Here is a 20511-nt window from a genome sequence, read left to right on the forward strand (position 1 = left end):
TAAAGTTCATTTTTATTCATAACAGTGGGAACACAAAACATTTTGAGGACAAAAACTGCAGAGACAGGATCACAGAGAGCATTGATTACTGTTATTTAGAAAACAACACTGATGCAGCAGATAATGTGCCGGATGATAATCACAGTAAAGAAAGCCTGCAGAGGATTATAATGTGTCTAAATGTCAGATCAAGGTTAGACGTTAGGCTTCTTGAGAGTTACTCCCAGAGAGTTGTAACTTGGTGGCTTCTCCAAACTGGACTCTATTGTAGGTAATGACTCTGGATAAGTACCTCACAAAGCTCCACTTTAAATAACCTGTGCCATCCCTTTAAACTAATCATAAGTATAGTTCTTCATTTTGTTTGGTCCAGTGTTTCTCAAACTCTCTGGGAAAGACTCACTGCAGGGTGGGCACACAGGGGAAATATGCATTTTTGAGTCATGAGTGTTCTGATGCAAGCAAGACTATCAAGAAACAAAGTACATGATAGATTGGCTTTTGTCAGGGAAGAAGGTAATTATGGTACTTTTAGAATTGCTGCAATTTGTGTGACAAAACACACTCTGCCACTCTGTCATAACTCTGAACACACAGACATGATACACATATTTTTAGATTCAGTGTGACCTGCACTTCTCATCAACCAAAGTCCCCAAATTATGGGAACCGTAGTTCCAAAGCAAAACTCAGAACATGATTATCCCCCAAACAGAAGTAAAGTACAGAATAACAGAAGTGAATCCAACATGAAGAATCCAAAATCTGACAAATCTCATGTTGCTATTAAAATATTTTTGTGTTTTCAGAGAAAAACCGGCGTGATCTTTGATGAAATGTGAGTTAGCGCAGATGGTTTTGTTGTATTTAACTCTTGGATAAACATGCCTAAGGACTTGCATTGTTGTGACAGAGGACCAACTGTACTCTGCTGCTTTCACACCTGGTTGCATGTCTGACATACCCATAATTATCTGTAAAGAATCTGCGTTTAGGGGATTACTGCTGTTGGAACTAACCCATGAGCTCTGTTACTACTGTATTCTGGATCTCTGTCGACTCTCACCTCGTACAGCGGCTTCAGGAAGACGGGGCGATGCTCATTCATGTCCAACACACGGATGTAGGCCTGCAGTTCAGAGATGGAATACACAGGGTTTGTGAAAATGGATGCTCAGCATGAACAACATCAAATATGGAATGCAGCACGTCAACACCGCTTCACCCGCAGCACCTGAGAGGCTGCTGCCTGCAGGATTTCAGATTAGATTCTAAACGAGAGATTTTCAAACTCACATGAGGACATATGTGTGTATGTATACACATACAGGCATCAATTGTTGATGATTTGACTTGCATGCTGACTTCAGGGTGCCGGCGCATGTACAGTTTGCTGGTGCAAGAGGCTATTGTGGTTTTTTCAACGTTTACTTTTTGCAAATATACGTCATGTTTCTGTCAAAGTCTAACCTGCGTGGTGGCGTTGTGGTGTCCATCAGTGACCCGCACTGTCATGTTGTAGTTGGAGCGCCGAGCAGCATCGAGCCGGCGGGCGATCAAGATGGTTCCCGTATTTTTCTGGATGTCAAAGTCTTTTTCCTCATCGCCACCTGAGAGCAAAAAAAAATGAGACAAGGAAGAGATGGATGGAAAAAGAAAGACAGAGTGCTTTATTCCATCAGGTGTTCATATGCTACAGTATGTGGGGTCATGAATCAGGTGGTGCCCAGCTGTCAGGTGTAATATCTCGGATGATGTGTCAGACTCTGCTGGTCTGATTTTGACCGGTTGCAGGAATGATGCATCTTGGCATCGTCGACCAGCACTGCAGTGATTTCCCTGTGGGGGGGGGGCGCTGTAATTAATGATCCAATATCTAACGTTGAAAGGCCATTTAGAGTCAGAAATGTCTTCCGGTTTTAAATATTATTTATGTTTTTATAGACACAGTAAATTCTGTCATAAAATTGTGTATCATCTAATCACCCAATCGTCGAGTTTTATAGAATGTTTTTTATCCTTTTAGAATTATTGAGAAAAATTGAACAAAAAAACTGAGAAAAATAGATTTTCCTTTCCTTCATATGAATCCATCCATCTCGTTGGGACGTTTTGATGGCCTCTTATTTACAAGACAGAGCCGAGAAACCAACCGAGACACCCCGGCCAACGGGGACAAACCTGTCTGTCTGATGTGACCCGTCTTACTGCCTGTCTGTCTGACTTTAAAAGAGCAGTCTGACTTCATGTTTAACCTTGACTGGTTCACCTTCCGGCCCTGCTGGCTGGCAGGACGGTGGAGGTAGACGGTGTAGGGACAATTAAATGAACATTAACCATTCGAGGCTCGATACGCGTTTGGCCGGGATTAAAGTCAGGTCAGTCGACTGTTAACAGCTTTCCTGTCTTGTTTATCTTGATTTTCTGTCGGCTTGTGTGTATTTTTGGAAAAAAAAAATCTATAAAAATCAATCAATACATCAACAGAAACCTGAATGCAAATGATTGGATCGGCATGCAGCTCATCAAGCCTGTCTGCTAGTTTGAAGAAGCAGCTAAGGGCTCTCAGTTGATCAGCACATCTGGCTAAGCACAGCGTGTTAGTGATGATTTTGATAAATTGGTCCTCGTATTGTTTCTACCAGGATGGTACACGTTTTGTTCTGACTTCACGGGGGAGCGCCACATGTGGGAAGGCATGTCATTCCCCATCTCTCTCTCCACATTCCTGTCACTCTAAAAAAAGAAGAAGCTTAAAAAGGCCAAAAAAAAATCTAAAAAAAGAAAGCATCACATTTATCCTGTTTTATCTGATTATTCACTCACATAGCTGTTTTCCTTCTATCCTTTGTCACAAAGGGAACATACTGTGTTTTAAATCTGCAGCAACACTGACTCACTCCGTCCATCTGCTTCCCTTTATCCTCTCATTTTCTTTCTTTCCTTCCCTCAGCCCTTTTCTCTACTCGCTGCACCTGATTTTTCTTGCTTCATGGCTTCTCTCTCTCCCTCCCTCCCTCTCAGCAGGTTGTGTGCATGTATGTGAGGAAGGTAAACCTCATGCCTGCTCAGCCAGATGGTGTTTATTATTAAGATATCCACCTTGCGAAGGGCTAACACACACACACTCGCACGCAGTTTCACGCCTCTGCATGTTCGTGTTACTGTACGCAATGGCTGAGGCTGCATTTCATCACCCATCACTTTTGCATTTATGTGAAAAGAGAAGTGGAATGAAGCCGATACATTTCACTACATTTCTACCTTTTGTTTGCTTTTCCTCTTCTCTTTCCTACACAAACACAAACACACACTCTGCACACACTCTGATCTCTTGATCGATAGATAATTGGGTCATCCAAAGGTCTATTTCTGTCAGTTACGTCCCAATGACTGAGCTCAAGCACTGCAGGCCAAACAGCCGCATTGACAGGTCTGTTTATCTGATTTAGATTTCCAAATTCCTGGATTGACTTCCTTAAGTCACACATCAGCACCCAGGAAACCTTTCACGGAAAAAGAAAAAGGCTGAATCAGACGTAGCATCGCACAGAGAGCAAGGTGTACTGTAAAAGCAATTTTTCACTTTACTGATCATCTCCGGGTAGATATGACATCCGTGCCAAGGTTGGAGGTTCCATTCCCTCTGGCGTCAGCCATGCAAAAGATATCTTTAACTCATGGTGTTGGGAGAGAAAATCATCTATGCAGGAATTTCCTTGACATTTCGATGTATCCATCCATCTTCTGGATGTTTATCTGGGTCAGGGCCACAGTGGCAACAAGGCAAGCTGAGCAACCTGGAGCCCATCAATCATTGGTAAGCTTAATATGCCACATAAGTAGACATCACATGCAGAGGAGAAGGACAGCAATGTCAGGGCAGAGTATAATTTAATTCTTTAATTAAAAAGGTTCAATTCTTCTCTCAGTCGTCCTTTTGTCTCCAGCAGACACACACCAGACAGACAAAGTTAAATACAAGAAAAAGAAAAGGAAAGGAGGTGAAACATAATAGTTGGCGACCAAAGCAAAGCTAAAAGTAGAGGTAATATAAGACCAATCGAACACTACCTGTTGCTATGAGTCTAAAAATGGTGATACCATGATGTTGGGCCAACAGTTTTAAGTCAACAGAGATGTGGGAGAAAGTATATAACCAGAGCCTTTGGTGGGATCGCAGTTCAATCAGAGGTTTTAGTTGAACACGAATATATGGATGTGTCTATTGCCAGCTCACATCTGCACAGTACGTCCACACGAACACACTTTTATAGTCTCAAAATCTCAAAAAACCATTGGCCCAACTGCCACACAAACTTCAATGGTCCTCAGGTGATAAATTCTTACCTATCCCAAGCTCACTATCCAAATAAAATTCAATGCGAACACCAACATCATCTACAAGGCTCCAAGTAAATCAATTTATTTTCTTTCTTTAGGTTTGAATAATGACATGGAGCCCATCCTCCATCGCTGCTGCTCCCCTCAGGACAAACTTTTTGTCTCCCAGAAGAACAGAGCAAGTTGTTTGTTTTAACTGTCACTTTTCTATTACAGTGTATAATGAGCACAACAGCCAGTGGGGACGCAAGGATTGCTTTATAGCTTCTTGTTCGTTCCCTTAGAGAGCCCGGGCTGGGCTGCAACTGTGTGAAACCCAGTGAAGCGTTCAATATTATCCTGATACAAATAATAAACTCGACCTATTCTCAATTCTTTTTCCCGCCATAGAGGATCCATACAAAATGAATACGATGAATTCTGAGTCGAATGCCATTGCTGACTCGCTCTTGATCCTCAGAGGGTCAAACCAGACAGCAGACATTCCCTTCAGGGCAAATTGAGGAGACAAAATTGAAATGACCACGAAACAGATGTCTTCCACTACTGCAACTTCCTCCAGTGACTGCTCCGAGGCATAACACAAGGTGGTTTCATTTCTCAACTTGCCGTGCCTCGGGCTCTCCTCCGGGTACACAACCTGCCTCAACACTTCTGCTCAGGAGAGAACGAACAACCACATGCCCATGAACGCAGAGAATAAGGTCGATGTTCCTGCAGAGCGGACATCATTTTCTCTGATTTGATCTGCAGTCATGTTGTTCGAGTCACTGCTCAGAGGTTGGGACAACAGCTGAAGGTCAGAATTAAAAATTAACTTAGTCTTTCCTTTGACACTTTGTTTTCACCCCCGCTGTGAAAAACAGTTACAAAAACTTCAACCGAAGTTTGGCAAAAAGAAAAACTTCATGGAATAGGCTCAAACTTTTTGAACTGAATTAGAAAAAGTAGAAAAAAGTAGTCTGTGTATATGTTCCTCCATTATCAAAGGACCACCAAAAAATGCTCTTTAGGCCAGACTTTGATTTGATTGCATTCCTCAGACACCATTAAAACAGTTTCCATCTCAATCTTGGCCAAAGTGACAGAGCTCTGAAACATGTGAATAGGTGACCAGATCAGAGCATGTGACAGTTCTCAGATCTGAGCTTCTTAAATGCAAGAAAACAGATATAACATGTTTAATAGTGAGTTTTAGAAGTGCTGACCAACTGTTCTGAAAGTACCGAAAATATTTAGACCCAGAAACTAATGAAAGGTTCCTTCAGCCCATTGTTGTCTGTGTTTCCACTGCAGTCTACAGACCTGTGAAGATCAGGAATATTGATCACCTGATGATTAATAGTATAAAAGCTTTATTCGTGCACTGTAGGTCACGTTACAGTTCCCACTGGATTTTGTCCTTAGCATAAATGCGTAATGAGTCCTGGACTTTGTCATTGATTCATCTGTTGTATGCTTCTTCTCCGTAACTACGTGCTGATGTGTCGAAGCACAGCAAACAAAAACTAGTTTCCAAGCAGGAACATCTAAATTAGTGCATAGACCTCGTCCACATAGGTTTCTAGCCCCTGCAGGGGAAATGCAGCTTTCCAGGTACAGGAGAGTAAATTTCCATTCTCAGTGTGTTCCTTTCAAAAACTATCAGGAAACACTGCTGGATCCAGACCCAGAGGACGCAGAGAAACCTGAACTCGTCCACTCCGCACAGATGCTCAACCCTCGTCTCACAGCAGGGAGCCACGGCCTCGGACCTGTAGGTGCTTGACCCTCATCCAGACCACATCGCACCCAGCCGGGACCCGCTCCAGCACACAGATCACAGTCCGGTGAAGCCGGACGGACACGACATCCATCTTTAAACAGCAGAGGCGCAGCTCATCGCCTGTTCTTCGATATCCTGTCACTGATTTTGTGTTTCCACTTGGCTCTAAACGTAGCGTGTTGTGTTTGTGCAGATTCGCAGGAGCACTTTGACATATTTTGACATATTTCATTTGTCTCTGTGAGTTATCTTAGAGCCAAGGAGACTCGATAGGCATCTGGGCTTTGCTGCTGGCCCCGCTGGAGAGGAGGAAGGTAAAGCGGGGTGATAAATACTTGATCGTATCTTCATGGGATAGGAGTCCTGTGACACAACAACATTCCCTCATCTGCCGACACCGAGATGAGGGTCAGCGATACACAACTGTGGGGCAGACTGAGGTGGAACAGGGTGTAATTGGATTACAGCGAGCGGGCCACGGTCTCCAGTCTCATCAGGAGAAGAAAAGAGAAGAATGATCTGACATCTGACAGGCCATTAGTGATAATTACTGAGTTATGTTCACAGACCACACAGGGAGAAAAACGCTGCACAATTACCACTACAACAAACACTTCAAACAGCTCCGGCTGATAGAACACAAGATGTCGAAGAGACTGACAACATGCAATGCTTACACAAGTGGGAGGCACATACTTGCATACACATACACATGAAACTTACCTGCATGCAATCTGGTTGTTTTAGTCAAGATTATATTTAAGTTCCCAGTTAAAGGGCCAATCTTCAATTGTATAAATTCCTGGTTTATTCCCATAAATTACCTTTAATTCCTATAGAAAAAAAAGCAAAAATAATTGCATTTGGCAGCTGGCCCATCTTAACCACACGTCTACACCACAGACAGGATAAGGAACAGACGTCGTATTTGTGACAGGTGTCTGAAGAGCTGGTTTGAAGCTCTGGCCGCTACTATGTTGGCAGTCCTGCCTCTGCTGCCTCCGGCTAATCCCAAAATCAACAAAGACGTGGATCACCGGTTGACCTGAGACAGGCTGAGTGCTCAAACAAGCCGCCTGTAAGGACGCCCACCTGTCAGTCAAAGCGTCCACGCTCTTAATCCTGCATGACTTTAAGCCTTAATATAATGTGAACAGGTGAGTTGTATATAAATTCACCCTCAGTACAGTTGTCATGAACGGGGAAATTAGCTACAGAGACCAAAACTGTTTTTTGTACCAGGCTGTAAACATGTTTATTTCTGCTGTGAAGTTGGACATTTGGACATGGGGACTTATGGAGACTGACTCACTGCTGGAGCCAGCCTCAAGTTGGTGTAAATGAAAAAGTTTCACCTTTGTGCAAATCTCCTCTGATACAGGAGACTGCATTGGTCTCTGCTTGACTCTTGTGTTTGTGCGGATTATATTTCTGCTGGCTGTGCAACAAATTTCCCGTCAGGCATAATAAAGATTACCTTGACCTTGAATTAACACCTGTCAAAGACAATTGAGGTAAGAAACATATTTCCAAAGTTGCATGTCTTGTCTTGAGGAAGAAAAACATAATTAAGGTTTTAAAAGCGTCAGACAGATAATACATGCATTACGTTGCAATACTACTATTTCTTGGATCATCATGCTTTAATAACTACAAAGCTGTTATGTTACGTGACTGTGTAGCTGGTGTGATAGCGTCCGGCCTCCTCGGGATGACCAGGACTTCGTGACATAACGTAACACCCCAATGTCAGAACACGTAGCATCGGGCGTCAGCAGCTATGAGACAACCGAACGTCCCCTCAGGGATGCAGAGAGTGTCTGTTCTGTTCTGTCGAGTTCTGGCACGGACCGAACCTGGCACGGCAACCTGAACAGGCGGAACCTCGGTCTTTCTCTGCACACGCCGCCCCGCCTGGCAGGAAACGGCCTGGCAAACTCTGAGTTGTGTTTTCCTGGGACGCTCTCAAATGGAACGAGACACCGACCTCTCCGGAAGTCACGGAGTTGATTTCCACTTCAACTATTGACGCCTTTTCTTTTTTTTTATGTTCATAAAGCTCTCGACATAATGTTCAGGGATGAGAGAAGCCAGAGTGGACGGAAAAGGAGAGAGGAGGATGAGCAGTAGAGAGCAGGAAGAGGAGGAATGGCCAGTCGTGCCTCCTGTGGGGATCTGGCAGGTGATGAGAGGAGGAACGCTGCTGATTTATCCTCACAGAGAGAAAACGTCCTGCTGGTACCGCTGACACCGAGACCTTTTTTTCCTCTCCTCCTCCTCCTCCTCCTCCTCCTCCTCCTCTTCCCCTTTTCTCCCTATTCATCATTCTAGGAATACTTACGCCTCTTTAGTCCCAAGGATGTATCATTTATCCAGCCTTTGTTTGCATTTATTTATAGTTAGTCGATCTTTTTCATCTAATCTATCGAAGAATATGCTGCAAAGATTTTCATTTTAGTTTTGTCTTTGTGTTTTCATGTGCATGTGTGTGCATGCACACCGTATTAGTTAGAAATGAGGTAATATTTGGATATGGCAGGTGAACGAGGTGAGTCAAAGCCAGCGGTCAAAGCCCACTTATGCTAATCCTTCTATTGCCCCTCTAAGGCATGTCAGACACCGTCCTGTCTGAGACTTGGTCATGAAGTGTCTCTTCTGAGGATTAAACGAACACTTCCATTACCTTCAAGACACAAAACACGCAGCTTTACCATCACTTCAAAGGCCTTTCTACATTCCTCTGAGACTTTCCACGAACTGCTGTTTTCTGCTCTCGCCGGTCACCTCGTTTGTTCTTTGAAGTCTCTTTTCTTTTCAGCTTTCCACCAGGATGCGTTGTCTTTTTTCCTCTTTTTAGAAAGTGAAATGATTAAATTGGTTGCCAGCTGACAGAGGATTGTCTTTTTTCTTTAGGAAACAGCAAATTTGACACAATTACAAAAGGAAACTGAGACGCTCCAAATGCAAGCATCAACATGTCCCCACGCCACGTTCGCTGGATTTACGTTAAATTGAACAAACTTTGGACCAAAACATTCCTTTGAAACTACCTGTGGAAATACACTTGTCCCTTCTGGGTACTTTCAGTACATCAGTGTACTGTTTGTCACAAGAAAATGGTCAATTAACCTGAAACGTGCGTTTGAGAACTTTGCAGGAAAACATCCGTGGAGACCGGCTTCTTCATCCACGGGAGCAAAATAAATAATATATATACAGAGCAGCCGCACAGCAGGTTAGGATGCGGTCAGTGATGCTGTTCTCACTTTTGTACACCTGGAAACTCTCACTGCTGCTCAAACATTTCTACACATATGAAACAACCCCACAGCTCAAAGTCCAGCATGTTCTCACTCCCAGCTCATTAAACGCTGAAGCGGGATTCAAACTAAAGGCGGCGTAGGTAACCCTTGAGCTTCATGTCTTAATATGCATGCAGATCTGAAATGTTTGATGCGCCCTGTGGTCAGGTGAAAGTCAGCGCGTTGAGGAGGTCAAACAAACACAGGATGTGAAACCAGGCTACGTAACTTAACCAACCAACCATGTGACTGTTACACAAGCTTTATTTTGAAGGTCTAACTGAACATTACAAATCTAATCTTGGCTTCTTCACCGCTGAGCCGAGCCCGACCTACCACATCAGCACCAAGAGGCAGTATTGGATGAGTTTGGAGGGAGAACGTGTTGAAGTTTAACCATCTGATTTAGTTGATCAAAGAAATAAATCAGAAAACTGTGTGTGAGAAACTCTGAAATCCAGTTTCCTTCCTGTAACTCACTCATGTTGTTTGTTTCTGCGTGGCTGTTGCAGGACTTTTGCTGACCTTCAGAAAAATAACGTGCCTCCTGTATATGGAGGCTCATAAGGATGGATGGTGCTTGTAACCTGTTTGTATTCTCCAATGCGAGTCAGCGCTCTACAAGTCAGCACTTTGGTGTAAGTGGCAATATGGTCAGTGTCAGATATCGTTTCCTAATATGTTGTGTCTTTTTGCCTCGGCTGCAGGAGTGTCTCTGATGGATGAGAGCTCGTTCCAGGTTCTTTTCTTCAGCATGCAAATATTAAATTGTTGACATCTACCCTTTGTCTTTTTTGAGACACTGTTACCCTCATTTGTGTGATGCTTGTTATTCAGCAGAGCTTAAAGTTGCTTCTGTTGTCCTGACCTCACCTGCACAGCAAACAGCTTCAAATCAATACTCGGCTCAATACCAGACTGTGGACTCCAAAGTGTGTGTGTGTGTGTGTGTGTGTGTGTGTGTGTGTGTGTGCATGCACTCATTTCCCCTCACCTGTGATATCGAACCACCTCTGCTGATGCGTCTCCGTCATGATAATGCCCACCATGTGAGTGACAGGCTCCGTTTCCATGACGGCAAAGGTGAAGTGGGGCTCGTCGAACGTGATTGGCTCGCCAGAGGACGGCGGGCGGGCGATCCACTCGATGTCGAGTCTCGCCGTCGACGAGCGCGATGGGCTGCCCTGGTCTGTGGCTTTAATCTGGAAATTAACATAGATATTAATTCAACATTTTAATGAGTGTTTTACTAAAAATAGAAAAACAATATTAGAGATCAAGGGAATAATTAAATTCAGCCTGGCTCCGCCTACCTTATAGGTGTAGGAGGTGACAAATTGAAATTAAATTAATGCCGGAGTGATGTCTTGATAAAATTAAGCGAGGTCAGATGAGTGAACATGCAAATGTAACATTAAACGACTGCACCACTGTCATATATTTATATTTCCACCACGAAGACAAGGATCGGTCAACTCTGTTGTAATCTGTCCATAAATATCAACAATCATATGAATTATTTAGGTTTTCTGTGATTAAATTAAATACAAGAAGGTTCCTGGTTCCAACCCCAGTGAGGGTCTCTGTGTTCTCCCTGTGTCAGCTGGGTTCTCTTCCTCCCACAGTCCAAGGACGTGCAGCTGACGGGATAATTGGCGACTCTAAATTGCCCGTAGGTGTGAATGTGAGTGTGAATGGTTGTTTGTCTCTGTGTGTCACGACCTCGATTAGGAGAAGCACTTACAGAAAATGCACGGATGGATTTATCGACTGATCCATTCATATCTCCGTCCACCTCCGTTCTTTTTGTCTCCAGACCTCCGTCTTTGTTTTCGTCATTCGTCTTACTTTGTACAACATCTTGTGACAGTTTGTGCTCCTGAACTTGCCTTCACTTGTTTTGTAACCACCTTATTGCACAACAAAATCAAATCTTCCACCGTGTCGATGACTTTGAGGGATAGTCGTGTGTATTCTGCTCAGGTTCTCTGCACATAAACGGTAAATGTAGAGTTACACCGGCCTTATTGTTTAAATATCTGTCAAGCTGCTGAACATCAAGAGAAAAACTTGGAATGATGGTTCTGTATGTCAACAGAGAAGAGAAAAACATGATTTTTCTGCAGCTGATCAGCCTCTCTGGCTTCCACAACGCAGAGTGATGACAAGGACTCATTGGTTTGAGAGCAGGTGTTAGTAAAGTGCCTTTCAGAGTATTAAGCACGGGTAATTTAGCTTCTTTAGCAGAGCTGGTGGGCTCGGTCAGGACTTTAAAGCCTCCACACCTTCTACAGAGACAAGCAAATGAAGCACAACTCTTTAGAGAGAGTGTGTACCTCAGGCCGGCTGGAATACAAACTCATTATCACTCTTGCTGAAAGACGGGAGGTACGTACTCGCTTCAAAGCCACGTGGGAAATCCTATTAAAGTCAAAAATAGAGTTCTGGACATTTACCGTGAGGATACTGTAGTTGCCCTGCCAGAAATCACCGTGCGACATCACCACACCCGTCACTGGGTCAATCTCGAAACGCTCGTCGTTGTTGTCTTGGAGCTTGTAGGTCACCACGGCGTTCGAGCCCTCGTCGTCGTCACGGGCGACCATCCTGCAGACTTCCCGTTTACCCGCCTTGCGGCGCTGTTCGGGCAGCTTGACGTGGAAAAGTTTGTCTGTGAACTTTGGTCGGTTGTCGTTGGCGTCTAGGACTCGGATCACGACGGTGGCGGTGGAACGCAGAGACGGAGATCCGTTATCGGAAACGATGACCTGAGAATTTTTTAAAATAAAAAGAGGATTAATATCAGTAAAATCACATCATCAGTAAAGCTTGATGAAACCTTTCAAACTCCTCTAAACTACCAGTATTCATTCAACTTTATTTCTGTAATCAAGCATAATCAGAGACTCTTTCAGACTCTCCATTAACCTGCTTCACTAACTCACATCTGAAAAAATAAATTAGACTCCTGCATGAAGGATCCTGTGTTGAAAAGAGAGCAGTCAATTCTGAATGAAAACTTCGACCTGACATACTAACCTTCACATACGATGTTTGTTAACATTAAGATGTTAATAAGACTACATAATAACAGCATCATAAACATGTCTCTAAGAATTGTTCCCACTTTAGATCCAACAAATTCATAATAATCATGTAGAAATAAAAGTTCCTCATAAGCACTTATGTCTAATACTTCAACAATGAATGTGTTAATACTTATAGTCTTGTTAACATATATTCATGTTAAGAAATATTAATGTTACATTAAGATTTCTTCTGCACCTCCAACAGTGGAGGGAAAATGAAAAGTCATATGGGGTGAGAAGTGTTGGAATAATCAAACAAACGTTTCAGTCGATTTCAAAAATACAAAATATTCTCAGGCTTCAGTTTTTCAGATTTGCTGCTTTTCTTTGTCGTTTGTGGCAGTAAATGAAAAATCTTGTATCAGACTAGTTTTATATAGCTATAAAAATCAGTGTGTATAACACAAACGAGTTCATCTTTAACCGCCTGTAGACTGCGCGTATATCGTTATGGATTTATTGATACTCTAAACCTCAGACGGACCCACAAAACTGCTCGACTGTTTTCCCTGTTTTGGTATGAATCCAAAGGGAAATGAAAATATTGTTTCTCACCTCGACACTGTGTTCTGGTTTATCCTCCCGATCCAAGGCTGAGAGCGTGCTGATAACACCTGCACACACACACACACACACACACACACACACACACACACACACGGAAAGAATCAATGGCGTTAGTGTGTGTGTTAGTCTCAGTCCTGGGAAGTGAGAGTGCTAATTAAACCTAAACAAACAAACAAACAGTTAGGAGGTGTTGCTGCTTCTGTTATTGTAGGTGTGTGTGTGTGTGTGTGTGTCTTTAGGTGAACTAAAGGAGCAATAGAGTAATACATGTGCACCTAAGCAAACACACTTTGGTTTATAGATGTTGTTCCTGCTGTTGTTGTTGTTAGTGTTTAGTGTATGTGTGTTTGTGTATGTCTAATTTAAAGTATAACCTCCTGAGGAGTGTGTAGGTCAGTCTGTTCGTCACTTTTTACTTAAAATGTCATTTTCACTTTGTAAAACCAATGATCATCATTTTACTTAAAATGTCATTTTCACTTTGTAAAACCAATGATCATCATCATTCACAATGGTGCAATACAAAAGAGAGTAACAAATAACAACAAAGAAATATAAAAATGATAATACTGTAATGTTACACCAACATGAAGAATTTAACTTTGACTTCAATAGACCGGGTTCATGTCAGTGTGCCACATATTTGTAATCAAATACACTTTGCAGAAAGACCAAACAAACACTTCTTATTGTTATTACGTTGTTATTACGTATTGTTATGGTTTGCATTGTCATCCTGTGGTTTACTTGCGAGTTAGTCTGAATCACACCGGCTGAAGAGCCGATCAGAGACAGACGAACGGTTTGACGGTTTGATGAATCAGCGTTTCTGTCTGTATCTCCAACAGTTTGTTTCTGATATAAGACGTAAACTATGTGGCCCGACAGGTTATTCAGATCTGGCTGCTGTGCAGCTGTTAGTTGGAAGACTCTTGAGAAACTTAAACATTTAGGCACTCAGCAGTCCACTGGACTCATTTAAATGATTTATTTCAAACTGTAAGAACATAAAACATAAAATATAAACATACAGTGATGGATTTTGTTTGATTTTACGCTGTCCTGTCTGTGAGTCAGTTCCCCAGTTGGGCTTTTGACCTCGTCTCATCTGATCTAAGTCAAGTCTTTCAGGGCAGCTATTAGCTCTAATAGGGACATCAGAGGCACACTGATATCTGCTAATGCTGCTGCTGGCATAATAATAGGGGTCAGGTGGAGGAGTGCATGGAGTTGAGAGAGCGATGAGAGTGTGTGTGTGTGTGTGTGTGTGTGTGTGTGTGTGTGTGTGTTTATCGCTTTTCAAAGCAAGAACTGAGGCACACGATGTTTATTGTGGGTGTAAATGAACTGTACTTACAGTATATATCTCCTTTCTAGTCTTCCGACCACTCAAAGCGCTTTACAGTACGTATCTCATTCACACACACTCATACACTGATGGCATTGGCTGCCATGCAAGGTAGTTTGAGGAGCTAACCATTCATACACATTCACACACCGATGGCAGCATCGAACCGCCGATCTTCTGATTAGCGGACGACCCGCTCTACCTCAGAACCACAGCCGACCTAACCTCCCCAAATCCCTGAATGTGTGAAATGATTATAGATCGGTTTATAGGTTATAGGTTTTTATAGGTTTTTGTGAGGCTCCGGCACGCCTCGGCATTTGCAGCTTTTGAAAAGGATGAACATCGGTTTCTATAGTAACAAAAGGAAAACATCAAGGTTACTAGAGCTAGAGGTTTTTGTGAGGCTCCGGCACGACTCGGCTTTTGCAGCTTTTGAAAGGATGATCAGTTTCTATAGTAACAAAAGGAAAACACCAAGGTTACTAGAGCGACCTTATAGCAGATACAAAGCTAGTTTTCTTGGTAACACCTTACTGAGAAAGTCCGCCTACAGTTTGTGAAGTATTTGTAACATTTCAGCAGCTTTTTTTTTCCACTTGATGAATAAAATAAAGTTATTCATTTAATTTTAAAAAAGGACAGAAAATAAAGCACGCTTTCAAAATGTTGATTACGATTGTATAAGGTTAGATCGTCTGAATAAAGTGGCAATATAACCTTCAGACATACCTCTTTGGCTTACTATTTAATAAATGAATGGCTTTAAATCTTACTATTTAACTTCAATGATTTCTAGAATTATTTATTTTGCAAGTTTCTCTATTTATCTGTACTAATGTCTGTCTTTGTGCTGCTGTAAGACCCTTCTGGGGATCAATTGAAGACCATCTTCTCCTTATTTTGTGTGCATTAGTCTACAAGTTTTACTGTTTATACAAAAAAGTTTTGTTGATTGTGAGGCCGTGCATCAACACACTCAACCTCAGATAGTCAAGGTTTGTGTATGAAGGTGGTTTAAAGGGGTTTAAAGATGTAAAGTGTTTGATCACATCTGAAGTGTTCAGCCGATCGGGCGTTTCTCAGTTTAGGAAGGTCAGAAAAATCTCAGGATGCAATTCCACACAGCGTTGGAAAGGTGCTGAAAACTGAGGGCCTTAGGCTGTCGGTATACTTTATCAGAAGTGCTTGTTAGACGGTTGAATAGCTTTAGGATCCACCCACTGCACACAAATCTTTCTGACATTGGAATTCAGGAGCTGCAACCTTCAGCGAACAACTTTCTGATGTTCGCTGTAAGAAAAAAACAGAGTTTGAGCTTCTCTCTCATTTCTCTGTTTTCTTTCCTGACATAACTATTTCTGCCACTTTTCGTGTTAACAACCGAGTTCGAGATGTGGAAATTCAATTGCAGGGGAAATAAATCTGTCGACAAAAACAGTAACATCCAAAGGCCTCTGCCGCTCACTGACAACGACATGCTCCTTGAGTTTCATCTTATCCATGTTAAAGTGTACCGGGCGCTGCACGTGTGTCATTGTTTCTGCAGGCTGAGTTCTGTCAGGCCAGGTGTGCACAGGTGTGAAAATAGGCAAAACTCCAAGTAAGATGCAAAGTGTTTCCTCCACCATTCATTCTCTCTGCTTAACTACACAGATCGCCTCTGTGTCGGCAGGCGAGGAGGTGTGGAGCAGTCACGGACACAAAAGAGCTGGAACACAGCCGCTAGCCATCACTGCAGCTTTTTATTTGAACTCTCTCTGATGGTATTATTTTCCACTGCCTGTTTTGAAAAACCCTGTAATTTTGTAATAGCTTTCTTCATAATAATAACCAACTCCTTACCCCACCATCAAAAGCTGGTGGCTCGAACAATGGATGTACAACGCACATCTGGGATCAGTCAAAGAGGCTTTGATCTCAATGCATTGGACAAATTAAAAGGCAAGAGCTGAGCCCTCATCAGTTTTTTTTTGTGCTGAATTTACTTCTTATTCGAGCATTCTCTGAAACATATCGACCCCAGATCTCTAACCAACTGTTTCTGTCCTTGTTCAAGTCCAGCACAGACCACAGAGTGAAGTGTGGACAGTTACCTAAAGAGGTGTTAGTTTCACCTCTTGAGAACTGCAGAGGTGCGAGGTACCGAACCCCCAACTGTTCACAGCAACTTGGCCGCTCATTACTCCACTATCTCTTTACATTTGCATATCTGTAAGGCCTTTGTCTGTGTGGTTGACCTCAGGCCTGTAAACTTAAAGAACCAGTGTGTGGGATTTAGTGACATTTAGCTGATGAGATTTCACAACTAAAACCCCAAAACACAAAATTCACAACAGCCCAATCTACAGCCAGTGTTTGTTTGGAGTCCATGGAAGGGGGCCCATTGCATCTATAGATATGACACTCTCATTCTAAGATAACTAATAATTATTATTATTTTGAAAACATAAAAATCTGACACACTGGACCCTCAAATGAATCCTGGAGTTCCACCGCTTTTTTTTATAAGATGTTTTTTTGGCCTTTTTTGAGCTTTATTTTGATAGAGACAGCTGAAGAGTGACAGGAAATGAAGGGAGAGAGTTGGGGAATGACATGCGGGAAAGAGCCACAGGTCGGATTTGAACCCTGGCCTGCCGCGGCAAGGACTGAGCCTTCGTACACGGGGCGGCTGCTCTACCGACTGAGCTAAACAAACCCCGGCTTCAGTAGTCTTTGCATCATCTTTTGTCCCCATGCTTACCTGCATGGATGGACAGGAAACCCACAGACCTAGGGCCTAATATACTCTAAAGGGATAACTGTGGACCTGCATGTGGTCTTATTTGTACTGCATTAAGTATGTGGACCAGACGATAATATTTACATGGACCCTGGTGGCTAAAATGGACATGGAAAGCATAATTACAGCTTTGCATCGCCTGAGCTTGTTTATGTAAATGTTTAAATACTACAAGCAGCAGCAGCATTTAAAACGCTTAAAACACAAAAAAGTTTTTTCCGGTTTTGCTGCTGGATTATAGATCAGCAGAACTAAAGCATTAGACCGCATGGGTGTTGTTTTGTGTAATTTATGTATAAAGTTTATGTGTTAGGACAGAGTGAAGGGGGCAGACACGAGGTGGTGTGGGAGCTGTTCTCTGGAGACAGAGCTGGGAGGACCTTAGTGAAGTGAAAGACCCCGCTGAGGGTCGTTCAGGCCTTTTACGACAGTGCAAACCCTGCTGGGAGGACATCATTAGGACAGGTGGGGGCACATTAGAAAGTGTGTTTTTGTCATTAGTGCAGACATGGGAATCGGAGGTAAAGCCTCGTCCCTCCCTCGTCGCCTGTTTTCACTCAGCCGTGCTGGACTGCTGTCAAAACCACGTGAAGGTAAACACAGTTGTCTGGCGTGTCGGGGCTCAGTTTGTTTGTTTCATTGTCTTTCTATCCGGGGTCACTGCTACTGCACATTTTCAACGACGTGGCTTTTCTGAGCAATTTCCGAGATATCACCGAGGAAAGTAAAAAAACTCTCAGGCTCAAAGAAAAAGTGTGAGTCAGTCAAACACAACATTTCAACTAAGAATACAAAATGACCTCTTCAGTAATGAATGCATGCAAATTAAGTACTGTGTATAAACAAACAACAGCCCAATTCATCATTTATTGAAAGAGCAAATCCACCAAGCGGGCACCTCAGGGGCCCTTAAGCACTCTCCATTATTGGATCACTATCTGATGTGCTCTGTGATGGTAATCTCTCTGCCTCGTTTGTCCGACTCACCACCACCAATATCTGATCAGTGCAGCCATTGTGTGTGGACGAACTTTTGTCAAGGTGAGTTGAGATACAAAATGTGAAACTTTAAAATGGTCATGCAAATGTTTACCAACTCGATGGAAAGACACAAAAGCAGTGGAACTAGCAGATTCGCTCTGTGGGGCACAAATTAAGATGAAGATGTATGAGTTAGAGATGTAGATGTTTGAAAGGAAGCCAAACATGTTCAGCTGTGCCAAACGGTTTGACTTCACTTGAGTGATTAGGAGAGAGAGAGAAGCGAAATGAAAAACAGCCTGGAGGGAAACAAAGAGTGAAACAAGGATACAAGGCTGAGGTTATGTCAACAATCTCACAAAAAAAGATCAAAACCAACAATGTGTTTGACTCTCGGCTCCAACTGAAGATGTAAATCTTTGAAACAGTAGCCACTGTAGCTTCACTTCGCTGTAAAAGGGGGATTATTTATTTATTATTCCACATTTGGTGTTCCAGTGAGCTTTTGGGGCAGCAGGTGGGATGTTCACTGTAATGATTTTAATAGTTCTAGTTTTTGGACAACAATGGAGCTCTATGGCAAAGAGGAAGATAATAAAGACTTTGGATACATTTACAATGCTTATTATTGCTGCTTCGGCTATTTTCATTGGATTTTCAGTTTTGTTGGCAATAAAAAATATCCAGACTTATCCTGTTATGATACCTACCTCACAGTTTGTGGCTTGGGAAGTAAAAAATAAGAAAATGAAGCGAGTCAAAATGCTATAGCATACATCAGTTTAAAGAAGAGGAATTTGCTGTTGCAGAATGCTAATGAATGCCGCATTCCTGGCTTGTCTGGCCTTGCAAACAAATAACCCTTTTTTTTTTTTTTTTTTGTCAAACGTTTAATGAAACCTAGACTGAGCCTAGACAAGCAGACACTGATTTTCGGTCATTTTGGCAATTTGCAGCACCCCTTTCCACCCCGGCTCAAACCTGTTATCAGTGTCAGTCAACAAACTTCTCTAATAGCTCAACAAAACCAAATTGAAATGGACTTAATTTTTGTTTTTCCCCCTCACTGGTCAGCACAAGTTCAACTGAAACTTAATGAACTCTTCAAGGTTGATTCAGTGCTGCAGTATAAAGCACGAACACACTTTGGCTGAATAAAACCTTAGTCACAAACCTGTGTACTGCCGTGAGTCATCTCCATCCTGTCGAGGCATGAGAGGTTTCTACACCAGTCACCCTGCACTGTACATTAGTAACAGTGTGTTCATTTGTAAAAAAAAAGGGTGGATCATGTTGTAAATCTCAGGTTTCAGCAGCACATTTATCTCATTCACGCTAACACAGTCTCACAGGTTTACGGGCGCTGACATCAGATTTTCCTCGTATTTGTTGTCTGATGATTTTTCACAATCGTTAATAATAGTTGGAATGTTGTTGCCTTCAAGTGAAAGGTCAGATCGTCAACACATCTTCTTAATGGCTTTTGTGCCACACGTGCAAATTCCCCTGATCTGATCAACATGGCCTAAAGTATGTGGACACTTGACATGACATTTGTTTGATTGGATATTAATCTGCTGTCCTGATAGCCTCCTTTCTACTGTTTTTTTTCCCACCAGATGGTGAAACAAGGGTTTTTCTCCCCTTCAGCCACAACAGCATCAGTGATGTCCTGCACACAGCCAGGACCTCAACTCAACACCCAACACCTTTGGGATAAACTAGAACAAGCCAGACCTTATCGCACGACATCAAACTGGAAAAACCATTTCTGTTTGCGGAGTCACTGTCATGTTGAAACAGGAAAGGCACAAACACAAACTGCCCACACAAAGTTGGAAGAAGAATTTTTGTCTCAGATGTCGTGATACGCTGAAACGTTGAAGATTTTTCCTGTTAAACCCAAACCGTGAAAAACAGTCCGAGGTGCTCAAGGAAAAACATTTTTTCCCCCATGTAATGGAGCTTGGGAGATTTGTGAATCTCCAGTAAAAGTTGGAAACAGTCTTGTAATCTGAAATAGTCCGATCCTGTTTCTTCCATTTTAGAAACATCACAAATATCAAAAATGTATGAAGTCATTCATGTTTGTCTGATGTGTCTGAGGCCCTGTTTACACGTACACGGGTATTTTGAAAAACGAAGACATTTCCCTTTGTTTGTACCTATCTTTTACACGCAAACGGTGAATTCGCCTCTGAAAACGAATCTTTCTAAAAACTCCGGCGAGAGTGGAGATTCTGGAAAACTCCAGTTTTGCGTTTGCGTGTAAATTGAGATAAACTATGACGATGCTCATGGAAGCATTATTCTGATTGGCTTGCAGAGGA

The 20511-nt window shown here is 42.5% G+C and overlaps 1 protein-coding gene across 1 annotated transcript in view; it reads right to left on the reverse strand.

Annotated features, from left to right (window-relative positions):
• fat2 (FAT atypical cadherin 2) overlaps positions 1–20511 on the reverse strand; it is a 101785-nt gene that overhangs the window by 57508 nt on the left and 23766 nt on the right. The window contains exons 4-8 of the mRNA XM_019260966.2: positions 13056–13114; positions 11868–12179; positions 10406–10613; positions 1471–1610; positions 1067–1129 (exon numbers count right to left, since the gene is read on the reverse strand). Coding sequence (XP_019116511.2) covers positions 1067–1129; positions 1471–1610; positions 10406–10613; positions 11868–12179; positions 13056–13114 — 782 coding nt within the window. The remainder of the gene's footprint in view (positions 1–1066; positions 1130–1470; positions 1611–10405; positions 10614–11867; positions 12180–13055; positions 13115–20511) is intronic.

The sequence above is a fragment of the Larimichthys crocea genome, chromosome I (assembly GCF_000972845.2).
Source record: "Larimichthys crocea isolate SSNF chromosome I, L_crocea_2.0, whole genome shotgun sequence".
Classification (NCBI taxonomy): Eukaryota; Metazoa; Chordata; class Actinopteri; family Sciaenidae; genus Larimichthys; species Larimichthys crocea.